Source organism: Nycticebus coucang, chromosome 18 (genome assembly GCF_027406575.1).
Source record: "Nycticebus coucang isolate mNycCou1 chromosome 18, mNycCou1.pri, whole genome shotgun sequence".
Lineage (NCBI taxonomy): Eukaryota > Metazoa > Chordata > Mammalia > Primates > Lorisidae > Nycticebus > Nycticebus coucang.
The window spans coordinates 22,902,769-22,916,855 of NC_069797.1; the positions used below are offsets into that span (position 1 = coordinate 22,902,769).

At 44.1% G+C, this 14,087-nt stretch overlaps 1 protein-coding gene and 1 non-coding gene across 17 annotated transcripts in view; both read left to right on the forward strand.

Moving 5' to 3' along the window:
* MINK1 (misshapen like kinase 1) overlaps nucleotides 1-14,087 on the forward strand; it is a 61,634-nt gene that overhangs the window by 30,287 nt on the left and 17,260 nt on the right. For all 16 annotated transcript variants that reach the window (XM_053568807.1, XM_053568811.1, XM_053568812.1 and 13 more), the window contains exon 2: nucleotides 11,853-11,918. In XM_053568807.1, coding sequence (XP_053424782.1) covers nucleotides 11,853-11,918 — 66 coding nt within the window. The remainder of the gene's footprint in view (nucleotides 1-11,852; nucleotides 11,919-14,087) is intronic.
* LOC128571462 (U1 spliceosomal RNA) lies at nucleotides 7,423-7,580 on the forward strand. The gene has a single exon (XR_008375870.1). It is a non-coding gene; the product is annotated as a U1 spliceosomal RNA (small nuclear RNA).

The following is a 14,087-nucleotide window of genomic DNA, read 5'->3' on the forward strand; positions in this document are numbered from 1 at the left end:
GAAAAAAAATAGCTGGGCTTTGTGGCAGGTACCTATTGGTACTGGGAGGCTGAGGCAAGAGAATCGCTTAAGCCCAAGAGTTTGAGGTTGCTGTGAGCTGTGATGCCATGACACTCTACTGAGGAGCAACATAATATTCTATCTGAAAAAAAAAAAATGAAAAAATTGCCTAACTCTTAATCATATGAGTTACTATATTTTATTATTTTCCATGCTTATCTCAGGACTTTTTTCATGTATTACATGTTCAGAAACATTTTATGGGTTTCCTTCCATGTTAGTAGAGTAGCTTTCCTGGAGTGGAAACTCTCATTAATAAACAGTAATTTATTGGCCGGGCATGGTAGCTCCCACCTATAACCCTACCATTCTGGGAGGCTAAGATGGGAGGATTGCTCGAGCTCAGGAGTTTGAAACCAATCTGAGCAACAATGAGAACCCATCTCTAAAACAACAAACAATAACCAATTTATTGAGCACTGTGGTAAGTGCTCTTAGAATTTTCTTTATGTTTTTACAAAAGCGATACTTAATTGTACATATTTATGAGGTCTGTGATATTTTGATACATGCACTCAATGTGTAATGAGCATATATCAAGGTAATTGGATATCCACCACCTCAAACATTCATTTTTTTTTTTTTTTTTTTGAGATGGAATCTCACTCTGTTACCTGGGCTAGAGTGCAATGGCTCAGCCTAGCTCACAGCAACCTCAAACTCGTGAGCTCAAGCGATCCTCATGAGTAGCTGAGACTATAGGCAGGTGCCACCACCCCTGCTAATATTTCTATTTTTGGTAGAGATGGAGTCTCACTCTTGCTCAGACTGGTCTCGAACTCATGAGCTTAGGCAATCTACCCATCTCGGCCTCTCATATTAGGATTACAGGCGTGAGAGGTATGTGTGATACAGGCCCAAATGACAGGATTTTCATTATTTTTTATGGCCAAATAATATTCCATTGTGTATATGTTTGTGTATGCACACACACATACATAGGGGGTGCCAAAAAATGTATACACATTTTAAGCAAGAAAAAAACTATCAAAATTATAATACTCAAGTCACGTTTGACTTCTGCAGTTACATGAGATATATGACTTTTACAGTTACATGAGATTTATCAGTATATATTGAATATTGAATTTTATTTTATTTATTATTTATTTTTTTTATTGTTGGGGATTCATTGAGGGTACAATAAGCCAGTTACACTGATTGCAATTGTTAGGTAAAGTCCCTCTTGCAATCATGTCTTGCCCCCATAATATGTGACACACACTAAGGCCCCACCCTCCTCCCTTCATCCCTGAATATTGAATTTTAATACAGTTTTTTTCCTTAAAATGTGCATACTTCTTTGGCAGGCACACACACACATTTTCTTTATTTATTCATTCATTCATTCATTGATGGACATTTAGGTTGATTTCATATTTTAGCTGTTGTGAGTAGTGCTGTGATAAATAATGAGAGTGCATTCATGTTTTAAAAGAGGCTTTATAAGGGTGGCGCCTGTGTCTCAAGGAGTAGGGCGCAGGTCCTATATGCCGGAGGTGGCGGGTTCAAACCCAGCCCCAGCCAAAAACCACAAAAAAAAAAAAAAAAAAAGAGGCTTTATTAAAAAAAATGGCTAAACATGAAAGTGCAGATATTTTCTTTATTTGGAGCACATATACCCAGCAGTGCAATTCCGCGATCATTTGATAGTTCCATTTTCAGGTTCCTTTTTTTTTTTCTGAGACAGAGTATTGCTCTGTCACCCTGGTTACAGTGCAGTGGTGTCATCATAGCTCACTGCAACCTCCAGCTCCTGGGCTCCCAATAATACTCCTGCCTCAGCCTCCCAAGTAGCTGGGACCACCATGAACCACCATGCCCAGCTAAACTATTTTCAGTCTTTTGGGGAACTTTCATACTGTTCCATAATGGCTATACTAATTTACATTCCCACCAGCCGTACATAAGAATTCTCCTTTCTCTGAAACCTGGTCAGCATGTTATTTTTTGTCTTTTTGCTAATAGCCATTTAAATGGGGTGAGATAATAGCTCATTGTGGTTTTGATTTGCATTTCCCTGATGATTAGTGATGTTGAAGGATTATTATTTTTAATAGCATCTTTATTGAGGCATAATTCACCATAAAATTTACCCCTTTGAAGTATTTTTAAGTGGTTTTTAGTAAACTCACAGGCTTGGCTAACAATCACCGTATGTATTCTGAACATGACACATAATGGACCCATGTAATATGTGGCCTTTTCTGACTTGCTTCTATCATGTTACAATTTCTACCAGTTTCTCATTCCTTTTCATTGCCAATAATAGTTCATTGTATGGATATACCACATTTATCTGTTTATTGGATTAGTTGAGCACTTGGATTGGTCCTACTCTTTGGCTATCATGAATCTTCTTGCTGTGAACATTCACAAACAGATTTTTTTTGTGGACATAAAAGTTTTTAATTCTCTTGAGTGTCTAGGAGTGGAATCCCTGGGTCATACAATAACTCTGTTTAACATTTGAAGAAATAACTTGTTTTCCAAAGTTGCTGCACCATTTTACTTTCCTGTCAGCAGGGTATAAGGTTCCAATTTCTCCACAGTCTTGTCAAACTTTGTTAGTGTCCTGTCTTTTGATTCTAGCTACCCTAGTGGGAGTGAAGTGGTATCTCATTGTGGTTTTGATTTGCATTTCCCTAATGAGTAACAATGTTGAACACCTTCTCATGTGCCCCTATTGGCCACTATATATATCTATTTTATTTTATTTACTTTTTTTTTTCTTGAGACAGTCTCACTTTGTTGCCCTGGGTAGAGTGCCGTGGCATCATAGCTCACAACCTCAAGCTCTTGGGCTCAAGTGATTCTCTTGCCCCAGTCTCCCAGATAGCTGGGACTAGAGGTTTCCTCCACAATGCCTGGCTATTTTTAGAGATGGGGGGGTCTCACTGTGGCTTAGGCTGGTCTCGAACCTGTGAGCTCAGGCAATCCACCCACCTCAGCCTCTCAAAGTGCTAGGATTACAGGCATGAGCTACCACACCTGGCCCCAGAGGTATAGCAACACCCACCTACTTATATTTATTTATTTTGATACAGAGTCTCACTTTGTTGCCCTGGGTAGAGTGCCAGTGGCATCATAGCTTACAGCAACCTCAAACTCTTGGGCTATCGCCTTGCCTCAGCTGTTACTAGCTGTTACTGCAGGTGCCCACCACAGTGCTTGGCTATTTTTTTTTTAGAGTCTGGGTCTCTGTCTTGCTCAGGCTGATCTTGAACTCATGAGTTCAAGCAATCCACCCACCTTGGCCTCCCAGAGTGCTCGAATTACAGGCGTGAGTCACTGTACCTGGCCTTTTTAAAAACTTTTTTAGAGATAGAGTCTCTCTCTTGCTCAGGCTGGTCTCATGAGTCTCTTGCTCAGGCTGGTCTCAAACTCAGGAGCTCAAGCAATCTACCTGCCTCAGTCTCCCAGAGGGCTCGGATTAACAGGCATGAGCTATCATACCTGGCCTTTGTAAAAACTTTTTTAGAGATAGGGTCTCACTCTTTCACAAAGGCTGGACTGTAGTAGGATTATCTTAGCTCACTGCAGCCTCCAACTCCTGGCCTTAATTAGTTCTCCCACCTTTGCCCCACAAAGTAGTAGGATTTCAGGCGTGAGCCACCATGCCTGGCTGGCCACTATATGTATATTTTCTTTGAAGAAATAATCATTCAGATTCTTCGCCCATTTTTCATTGGATTATTTTATTGTTGAGTTGTAGGAATCCTTTTTATATTCCAGATATAAGTTCCTTATCAGATAAATAATTTTCAGATGTTCTCTCCCATTCTGTGAGCTGTTTTTTTCTGTTTTTTCATCTTCCTTTTTTTTTTTTTTTTTTAAGATAGAGTCTCACTTTCTTGCCCCCAGTAGAGTACTGTGGAGTCATAGCTCACAACAACCTCAAAGTCTTGGACTCAAGTGATCCTCTTGCCTCAGCCTCCCACGTAGCTGTAAGTATAGGCACCCTCCACAATGCCTGGCTATTTTCAGAGACTAAGGTCTCACTCTTGCTCAGGCTGGTCTCGAACTCATAAGCTCAAGCAATCCACCTGCTTTGGCCTCCCAGAGTGCTAGGATTACAGGCATGGGCCACTGCACCTGGCCCTACCTTTTGATCTTCTTGATGGCATATTATGAGGCACAAAAGTATTAAATTTTGATGAGGTCTAATTTATCTTTTTTCCTTTTTTTGCTTGTACTTTTTATGTCATGTTACATATGACATAAAACCATTACCTAATCCAACGTCATGAAGGTTTACTGCTGTTTTGAGATTTTTATGATTTTGGCTCTTACATCTTATAGATGTACAGTTTTACATCTATAATTAATTTTGAGTTAGTTTTTGTATATGGTGTGAGGTTGAAATCTAACTTCATTTTTTTGCTTGTGGATCTTCACTTGTCCCAGCACCATTTGTTGAAAAGACTATTGAATGGTCTTTATACTCTTACTGAAAATCAATTGACTATAAATGTAAGAGTTTATTTTTGGTTCTCAATTTTATCCCTTTGATCTATATGTCTGTTATTATGCCATTGTCACACTGTCTAAATTACTGTAGCTTTGTAGGGAGTTTTGAAACTCCTACAAAGGGAAATAGGAATCTTCCAACCTTGTTCTTCTTTTCTGGATTGTCTGTCTCTTCTGGGTCTCTTGTATTTCCATATGATTTTTAGGATATTGTCCATTTCTGCAAAAAAAAGTCAGCTGGAATTTTGATAGAAGTGCCTTGACTCTCTAGATCTTAACAATATTAAGCCTGTGATCCATGAACATGGGATATCTTTCCATTTACTTAGGTCTTTAATTTCTTTCAACATTGTTTTATGGTTATCACTGTACAAATCTAACACTTCTTTGAACTTAACTCTTTTAGATTCTATTGCAATTAGAATTGTTCTCTTAATGTCATTTTTGGGTTATTCATTGGAGTGTGTAGAAATATAATCAATTTTTATATATTAATCGTGTACCCTGCGACCTTGTTGAACTTATTCTAATATATTTTTAGTGGATTTCTTAGGATTTTCTACATTTAAGATCATGTTATCCAGCTACTCGGGAGGCTGAGGCAGGAGAATCACTTAAGCCCAGGAGTTGGAGGTTGCTGTGAGCTGTGTGACACCACGGCACTCTACCGAGGGCCATAAAGTGAGACTCTGTCTCTACCAAAAAAAAAAAAAATCATGTTATCTACATATAGAGATACATGTTATCTACATATAGAGATAGAAATTCTTCCTCTATAAACTAGTTGTCTTTTATTTCTTTTTCTTGCCTAACTACCCTGGCTGGAACCTCCAATACAATGTTGCATGGAAGTAGCAAGAGTGGACATCCTTAGATTATTGGATTATTTTAATACACACACACATACATACATACTTGGTTCTAAATAGGATCTACTCAAGGTAGGAATGAGATTAATATGTAAAATTGAGGTGGAAATTTATGGATGAGATAGCTTGTGGTGAACTAGAGTAGCTAGGAGAGATTTCCTGGAAAACAGTTGATCTTTGGCTTGGCTGACAGGAGAAAGGTCATTTTTAAGCAGGGTTGGCCACATGAATGTAGAAAAAAATGGACATGAGTTGTGTGCTTGGGAAGTGTCAGTGATCACAGAGGTGCTATAGATCTGTCTTAGGGGAGGGAATAGTAGTTAATCACAAAGTGCTATGGTCAGCCTACCAATACCCATCCCCACTGCTCCAGGACATCCTATACCTGCCTAGGCACTCTCTAGAGCAGTGACACTCTGTGTTATTATCACCCAGGATATCTGGTAAACAAACAGATTCCTGCTCCTCACTGCAGACCTGCGGCGCAAAATCAGAATGTCTGGAAGCAAATCCTAGGAGTCTGTTTCCCATGTGATTTTCTTTTTTTAAAACAGAGTCTTACTATGTTGCCCTCAGTAGAGTGCTGTACATCACAGCTCACAGCAACCTCCAACTCTTGAGCTTAAGCGATTCTCTTGCCTCAGCCTCCCTAGTAGCTGGGACTATAGGCACCTGCCACAATGCCCAGCTGTTTTTCTTGTTGTAGTTGTAGTTGTCATTGTTGTTTAGCAGGCCTGGGTCAGGTTCGAAGCCGCCAGCCTTGGTGTATGTGGCTGATGCCCTAACCACTGAGCTATGGGCGCCAAGCCTGCTTCCCATGTGATTTTTATGTATCCTGTAGTTTGAGGGACCTACCATAAAGTATGCCAGATAGCATCTATTCCCAAGCTTTGCCACTTCATTCTGAGTCCATTCCTACTTAGAAGATGGTCTTCGCTCTGACTTGATCATTAAAGTCATGGTCATTGAGTATTTATTGCATTCCCTTATCTTTTTTTTTTTTTGAGACAGAGTCTTACATTGTCACCCTCGGTAGAGTGCTGTGGTGACATAGCTCACAGCAACCTCAAACTCTTGGGTTCAATTGATTCTCTTGCCTCAGCCTCCCTAGTAGCTGGGACTACAAGCACCCGTCACAATGCCCAGCTATTTTTTTTTTTTTTTTTTTTTTTTTGAGACAGAGCCTCAAGCTATCGCCCTGGGTAGAGTGCCCACATCACAGGCATCACAGCAACCTCCAACTTCTGGGCTCAAGCGATTCTCCTGCCTCAGCCTCCCAGGTAGCTGGGACTACAGGCGCCCACCACAATGCCTGGCTAGTTTTTGGTAGCAGCCATCATTGTTGTTTGGCGGCCCGGGCTGGCACCCTAGCTGCTTGAGCCACAGGCGCCAAGTCAGCTATTTTTTTTTTTAAGAGATGGGATCTCACTCTTGCTCAGGTTGGTCTCAAACCTGTGAGCTCAAGCAATCCACCCGCCTCGGCCTCCCAGAGTAGGATTACAGGCGTGAGCCACTACACCCAACCTCCTTATCTTCCTTCCTCTTTACCTCAACAGACCACTGTCTACATGTCTTTCCTTCCTCCTCTCTTTATTCACCCATGTACTCGTTCTCATCTCTTTCCATCTTCCAGCAGCTGGCTGGATAAAAACCAGATTGCTGAGGAAGAGCTGGAGAAGGTGTACAACCGTGTGCTACAAAGCTGTGCCAGGGCTGCCCAAGGCTCCCCAGGAGCAGAGCACCACCCTCTGGAGGCTCCTCTTTAAGGGTGACGAAGAACAAAGATGCAGTGTTTGAAGGGCCCACATTTGTAGGCAAATCAATGCACAAATCACACTGGAACTGCATGCATTATGTATCTCTGGGCATTCTGAATTCTTGGATATGTGTGTTGTAGAGAAATGTGCCTTATTGTATTTTATCACTACTGTAAACCCGTGGAAGACATAGTTTATATTCTGTGGAATGAAAACTTATATACCTACACACACATACACACATATTATTAAAAAATCAGTTCCTCATACTTACCTGGCAGGGGAGATACCATAATCATGAAGGTGGTTTTCCCAGGGCGAGGCTTATCCATTGCACTCAGGATGTGCTGAGCCCTGCAATTTCCCCAAATGTGGGGATCTCGACTGCATAATTTTGGGGGGACTGCGTTCATGCTTTAAAAAAAAAATAAATGAGAAAAAAAAATCAGTTCCTCAGACATCCTCCTTTTTTGGCTTCTTCCCCTTCGCAGGTGTAAGAGATTTTCCCTATTTTGAAAACCCTCTTGTCTCACCCTGCTGCTCCCTCCAGCTGTCATCTGATTTACCCCACCCTCTCAAGGTTAGACTTCTCCAGAGAGGGTGCTTTCCCTAAAGCCTTCACTTCCTCATCACACCCTTGTCTCCCCAAGCCCCAGATCTCTGCCTTCTGCTCTCAGAAGTATAGTTCTTACAAAGGTTCCCACTGGGAACCTTGGTACTAAGGCCAGTGGTATTTGGTTGCACTGCCCTCTGACCACTCTGCAGCATTCCAGGCCATCATCACCTTGTCCTTCCTGCAGGGTGGCCTCTGTGACCATCTCTTCCTCTGGTGTCTGTTCTCCTTTCTTTTTTCTTTCTTTCTTTCTTTTTTTTTTTTTGTAGAGACAGAGTCTGACTTTATTACCCTTGGTAGAGTGCCGTGGCGTCAAACAGCTCACAGCAACCTCCAGTTCCTGGGCTTAGGAGATTCTCTTGCTTCAGCCTCCCAAGTAGCTGGGACTACAGGCACCCGCCACAACGCCTGGTTATTTTTTTGTTGCAGTTCAGCCAGGGCCAGGTTTGAACCCACCACCCTCGGTATATGGGGCCAGCACCCTATTCACTGAGCCACAGGCGCCACCCAGTTCTCTTGCTTTCTAACATGGCACATGGTCACTCCTCAGAGGCTGACCTTGGCTCTTTTTTTTCTGCTTTCCCTGTGCACTCTCCTTGGATATCTTTTCTGTGTCTCCACCCCTCCCACTCGTGAATGCCTCTAAATTTGATCTCCAGATCCTTGTTTGTAACTACCTGATAGACACATACTCCTGTGCATACCCAAACATCTCAAGAGTCAACATCCAAAACCAAAATGGCTGTTTTTTTTTTTTTTTCTTCTCTGAGACAGAGTCTCATTTTGTCGCCTTCCGTAGAGTGCCATGGCATCATACCTCACAGCAACCTCGAATTCTTGGGCTAAAGTTATTCTTTTCCCTCAGCCTCTTGAGTAGCTGAGATTACAGGTGACCACCAGGTAGTTTTAGAGATAGGGTCTCTCTCTTGCTCAGGCTAGTCTTGAACTCCTGAACCCATGCAATCCACCTGCCTTGGCCTCCCAGAATGCTAGGATTATAGACATGAGCCAGCGTTCTCCACTCTTAAATTCCTATCCCCAGGTAGAAACTTAGCCAGCCTCCAAAGCCCAATTCAAACACCATCTCCTCCAGGGAGCCTGCCTGAGATCCCCAGCCAGAAGTAATTCTGGCCCCTGAAATCATAAAACAGACGTTTCACCCAATTCAACATCCTTGCAGCTTATGGGAGGCAAATGAGACCCCAAATAGGTAAATATTTGCTCAGGAACACACAACCAGTGCCAGAGTTCTCACTAGAAAGCTACTCTCCAGTGCACTTTCTACCATACCAGTTTCTTAATGGCTTTAGTGCTTTCAGTTATTCTTATGACGTTTTCTCATATACCGCTGCATATTCATATTTGGGTACTTGGCCTATTTATAAAATGATATGGTTATCTGTTTCTCATTCACCATTGAGCTCCCACTGTACTTAGTTCAGGAGTTGTTACATAATTAGTGCTTGATAGATAATTTCAGGGATGAATTAAATAAAGGTTGCCTGACAGATTTTCTCTCATTAGGACCAAGCCCATTGCAGGGCAGATGGAGGCACATGCTTAGAATGTATTTATTGGTCGGTTAATGCTGGGGTAAGTTTAAATATTAGGCTGAGGAGTTTGGACTCTCTAAGCATCTAGAGCCATGTGGGTTCTAGGGCAGGAAAAAGCATGTCTTAGGAGGGTCCAATTGAGCAGTAGCAGCAGAAGGAAGACATGGTGAGGGGAGAGCTCCAGGAAGGAGACACAGGGATTGGCATGAGCTAGCAGCTTCCAGTACTAAGGAACTGGGTGGCTGTGATGGCAGAAGTAAGGAGGAGGAGCAGGAATGAGAGGTGGGATTTCGGTGGGGGAAAGATGCTGCTGAAAAGCACAACAGGGTGGGGCCCGTGCATGACATCTTCTGCAGAGGGTGTGGGGTACCATGACCACAGCATGACTCCCAAAATTGCCCTTTCAAGTAGGTGTGGTCAGGAAGCAGGCTTGAAACTCATGAGATGTTATTATCTGAACCCAGTGGGCCTCACCTCAAAGATCTTGCCTTCATCCTTAGGTGCCTCCCAAGCATATAGGAATGAGACAGATTAGGAGTTAAGGTTACAGAATGAAAATGTATTTGTACTGATTTGAGTTGATGGTGGCAGATATTTATGACTTAAACAGGACCATCATGTTTTCCCTCCTACTTGAGGAAACTTCCAGAAGATGGACCAAAACCATGAACCTAAGTCCTTTTTCTGTCTCCCCTCCATCTCAGAAAGAATTAAGTTAGATCCAAAAAAGTACTTTCTAACAATCAGAGTTAAGAGTCCCCAGAATGGATGAGCTCTTCCCTTGGGGAGATCTTTAGGAGATCTTTAACCTCAAAGTCTAAAATTGCAGTTAAATGACTTATAGGTTGCTTGCAGCTCTCAAGTTCAAACATAACTAGTCCTACCTGCAGTGACAACGCCGCCCTTTCCTGTGGGTCCTACTGTTTCTTTTAGACCTATTAAAGAATTTTTTTAATAACCTCAGCTGGAGATAAAGAGTTAAACACAGACCCATGAAGTTCTCGGTTTGGTCCACCCAGGCCCCTTCAGGGCACACAGAGGGAACCCTTTTTCAACCCCTGTTGAGTCTGCCTTCTGAGCAGGTTGGGATGTTCAGTGAGCTGTGAGCCGAGCCTAGGTGAGGTGCTGCTGAACAAAGCACCAAGTGCTTGGTGAACAAAGAGGGTCAGTTCCTGTCTCCAGGGCATTTGAGACAAATCAGTGTACAGGCACAGTGTACTGTGATACATGCTGTGATGCACAGGAAGCCAGGGGCACATTTCCTGTCCTTCAGTTCCTTTCTAAGCAAATGGGCAGACAGTGCTCAGTGAAGATGTTCTTAAAAAGGCTCAGGCTGCTGTCTCCATGGTTGCGAACATGCCCGGTTCATCTTCTATGTGCCAATCACTTCAGTGAATGAAGGAGTTGTATTGGCTTGTTTGTGGGGCGTTTTGGTTGTGGGTTCTCCACTCTCCAGAAATCCTATATTGGTTTTCAGAATCAGGGAGAAAGGAATTTCAGATTATGTACTTTTAGGATTATCAGCACAGAGGCCCATGTGTTGCCTGGAGAGTTTATTTGTAAGTGCCATCCTCATGTTCTGCCTCTGTTCTTGGTCCCAGCAGTCAGAGGGGAGAGGGCCTGCCCTATGAAATGCCAGAATTGTCATTCCACAGGAGGTGCAGGAGCACGGACAGTGCTGGATTAATACCTCTCTCCAGCTTGCAGCTCCACCTCCCAACTTCTCTTTCTCTCAAAAAACACCCCCCAAACAGTTCCACACACAAGGGTAGCCTTGCACACACCCTCTTGGTGGAACTGTTTTGGGGGTGTTTTTTGAGAGAAAGAGCTATGTTACTGAGGCCAGGCCTGCCCATTCATGGCCCAGGTAGAGGATGAGCCTCTTTGGAGGCTTTGTTCAAGCCCTTCAGGCCCTCTCCTCCTAGCACTGCTTGGCTCAGAAAAGTAGGAACAGAAAGTTCTCCCTTCTCCTCTGCCCTCCCAGAGGCCCTCTCTCACCATCACCTGTTCTCTCTCTCCTTGGAGGTCCATTCTGCCTCCAAACGCTGGCCTGAAAGCCCTCAATCTCAGGAGGACTGGGAAGGGTAAAGGAGGACAAAGGATGGTGGCTTTTATATTCCTGTTCCTTGCTAGCTTTCCTCATCTCTGCTTTTTATTCCTTTTTTCTTTTTTGAGATAGAGTCTCTCTCTGTTGCCTGGGCTAGAGTGTCATGGCCTCAGCCTAGTTCATAGCAACATCAAACTCCTGAGCTCAAGCAGTCCTCCTGCTTCGGCTTCCCAAGTATAGCTGGCATTGCAGGTGCCAGCCATAACACCCAGCTGATTTCTGTATTATCTCTGAACCAATCCAGGGAAAGGGCAGCTGGCTACCAGGGTTCCTGCTGCAAGCCCCCTCCTAATATGTAATATACTAGTGTTCACTTTCATATCCTGACTGAACATCCCTCTCCTCCCCTCTAGCTTCATAATCCTTTTCTGAAGTCCTGATACCATATTCTTTCTTTTCTCCCTCCTACCCTCTTCCCCCCAGGACCCTGCTGGAATCTTTGAGCTGGTGGAAGTGGTCGGCAATGGAACCTACGGACAGGTGTACAAGGTGAGACTCAGATGGTGCAGAAGCACAACTTCCACATCCACGGGCTCTCTTGAGAGGCATGGAGGAAGTGGGTTCCCAGTCTGGAGGTCTCAGTGGAGTTGTGTGGGTCTACCAAGGCTGGGGCCCTGGGAAAGGGAGGAGGGGAACTGGGAGAGAAGTGGGAAAGGAAAGAGTGGCCAGAAAGGGAGCATTTGTACTGGCCTCTGTTTCTGAGTGTGGACCTAGCCCTGGGCATGGTAGAAGCAGGTGTGTAGCCGGGCAGGGTGTGGGACAGGGAAGCATGAGTGCAGCCTGGAGAGCAGTGGGAAAGGTATGGGGACTTGTGTGTCAGAACTCACCTGGGAATTCAGTGCAGAGCTAAAGCAGAAGGTATGAGGTAGACTTCTTCCAAGACCACAGAGATCCCCAGGACTTAGAGGTGGTAGGATCTGCTGCAGAGGGGAGTAGTGTTCTTGAGCTCCTGCAGCAGACTGGAGCCAGAGCTCAGGCTTTCTGCTTTTGAGGCTGAAAGTGACATTTTCTCAGTCACTGATCATAACTTTTAGCCTGGCCAGCCCAGCCCTTTCAGTGGCCTGACTACCCCTCACACTTGGATACAGGGATATGGCTGCAGCAAGGAGTGGGGATGTTCAAGGTGGGTGCTGGCTCTGAGCTAAAGGCCCCCCTGGAGCACACAGCCTGCTGCTTCATCTCCAGACACAGTGCTTGATATCTTCACAAGTCCCTTGTGTCTCTGTGGCCTTTTGTTTCCTGGATCACTGGGAGCACTCACTTTTCTGTTGCCCTCCTTCCCCTGTGAGCTCTGGGGAAACAGGCACCCCACCACCACCACCACCACCAATTTCTTGCCTAGTTGTTGCCATGGAAATAGTAGCTCTGTGTGCTCCTGCTTCTCTGGGCTTGGGGTCTTGAATGGCTGCTGAGGATAAAAATAATCCATGGGCTGGCAAAACTTTGTCCCCACTGTGAGTGGCTGCCTTCCCCCACCCTGCTCTTCCCCAGGAAGGCTTGGACTTTTCTATCTGTGCCTTACTTAGATCATTCCTGCTAGGAATTTCAGAAGGATGGTGGGGAAGTGAGGAATGGCTGGGCACACTCAAGAAGTGGAAGTTTGCCATGAAGGCTATGTTAACCAGTTTGATGAAAATATTTCAAATTGTATATAAAACCAGCACATTGTACCCCATGACTGCATCAATGTACACAGCTATGATTTAATAATAAAAAAGAAGTGGAAGTTTCTTTCCATTAGGACTGGTGACTCAGGGTAGGGGGACATTGGGATATGTCAGCTCTTATTTACTCGAGTTCCCTAAAATCTCAGCTCTGTCTCTGTTCTTTCCCTATTCACAGCAATAAAAAGCTTTAGGGATAGGGTTGATTCTGAGAGAGGCCTCCTGTATGGGTCAGGAAAGCACCTGGTGTTTTTGTCTTGCTTAGTAGGAGGTTGTGGGGAGAGAAGAAAAGCCCCCCCCACACCCCTCCTTCAATCTCTCCGGCTTTGATTAGGATGGAGAAATATCCCTCCCTACTCTAACTTTCTTTCTTTTTATTTCTTTTTGTAGAGACAGAGTCTCACTTTATGGCCCTGGGTAGAGTGCCGTGGCATCACACAGCTCATAGCAACCTCCAACTCCTGGGCTTAAGTGATTCTCTTGCCTCAGTCTCCTGAGTAGCTGGGACTACAGGCATCCGCCACAACGCCCGGCTATTTTTTTGGTTGCAATTCAGCCGGGGCCGGGTTTGAACCCGCCACCCTCGGTATATGGGGCCGGCGCCACCCCCCTTCCCCCCCACTCTAACTTTCAAACTGTAGAAAGTCCAAGCCAGAGGGGCTGGAACAAAACATAAATATCTCTCATTTGTCTCTCTTGAGGTTTTTTTTTTTTGGGGGGGGGGGGAGGTTTGTTTGTTTGTTTTTTAAAACAGAGTTTCGGCACCTATGGCTCAAAGGAGTAGGGCGCTGGCCCCATATACTGGAGATGGCAGGTTCAAACCCAGCCCCGGCCAAAAACTGCAAACAAATAAAATAAAAAAAAAAAACAACGACAACAACAAAAAACTAACAGAGTTTTATCTTAGTTCACTGCAACCTCAAACTCCAGGGCTCAGGTGATCCTCCTGCCTCAGTTTCCCAAGTAGCTGGGACTATAGTTGTGCTCCACTGCG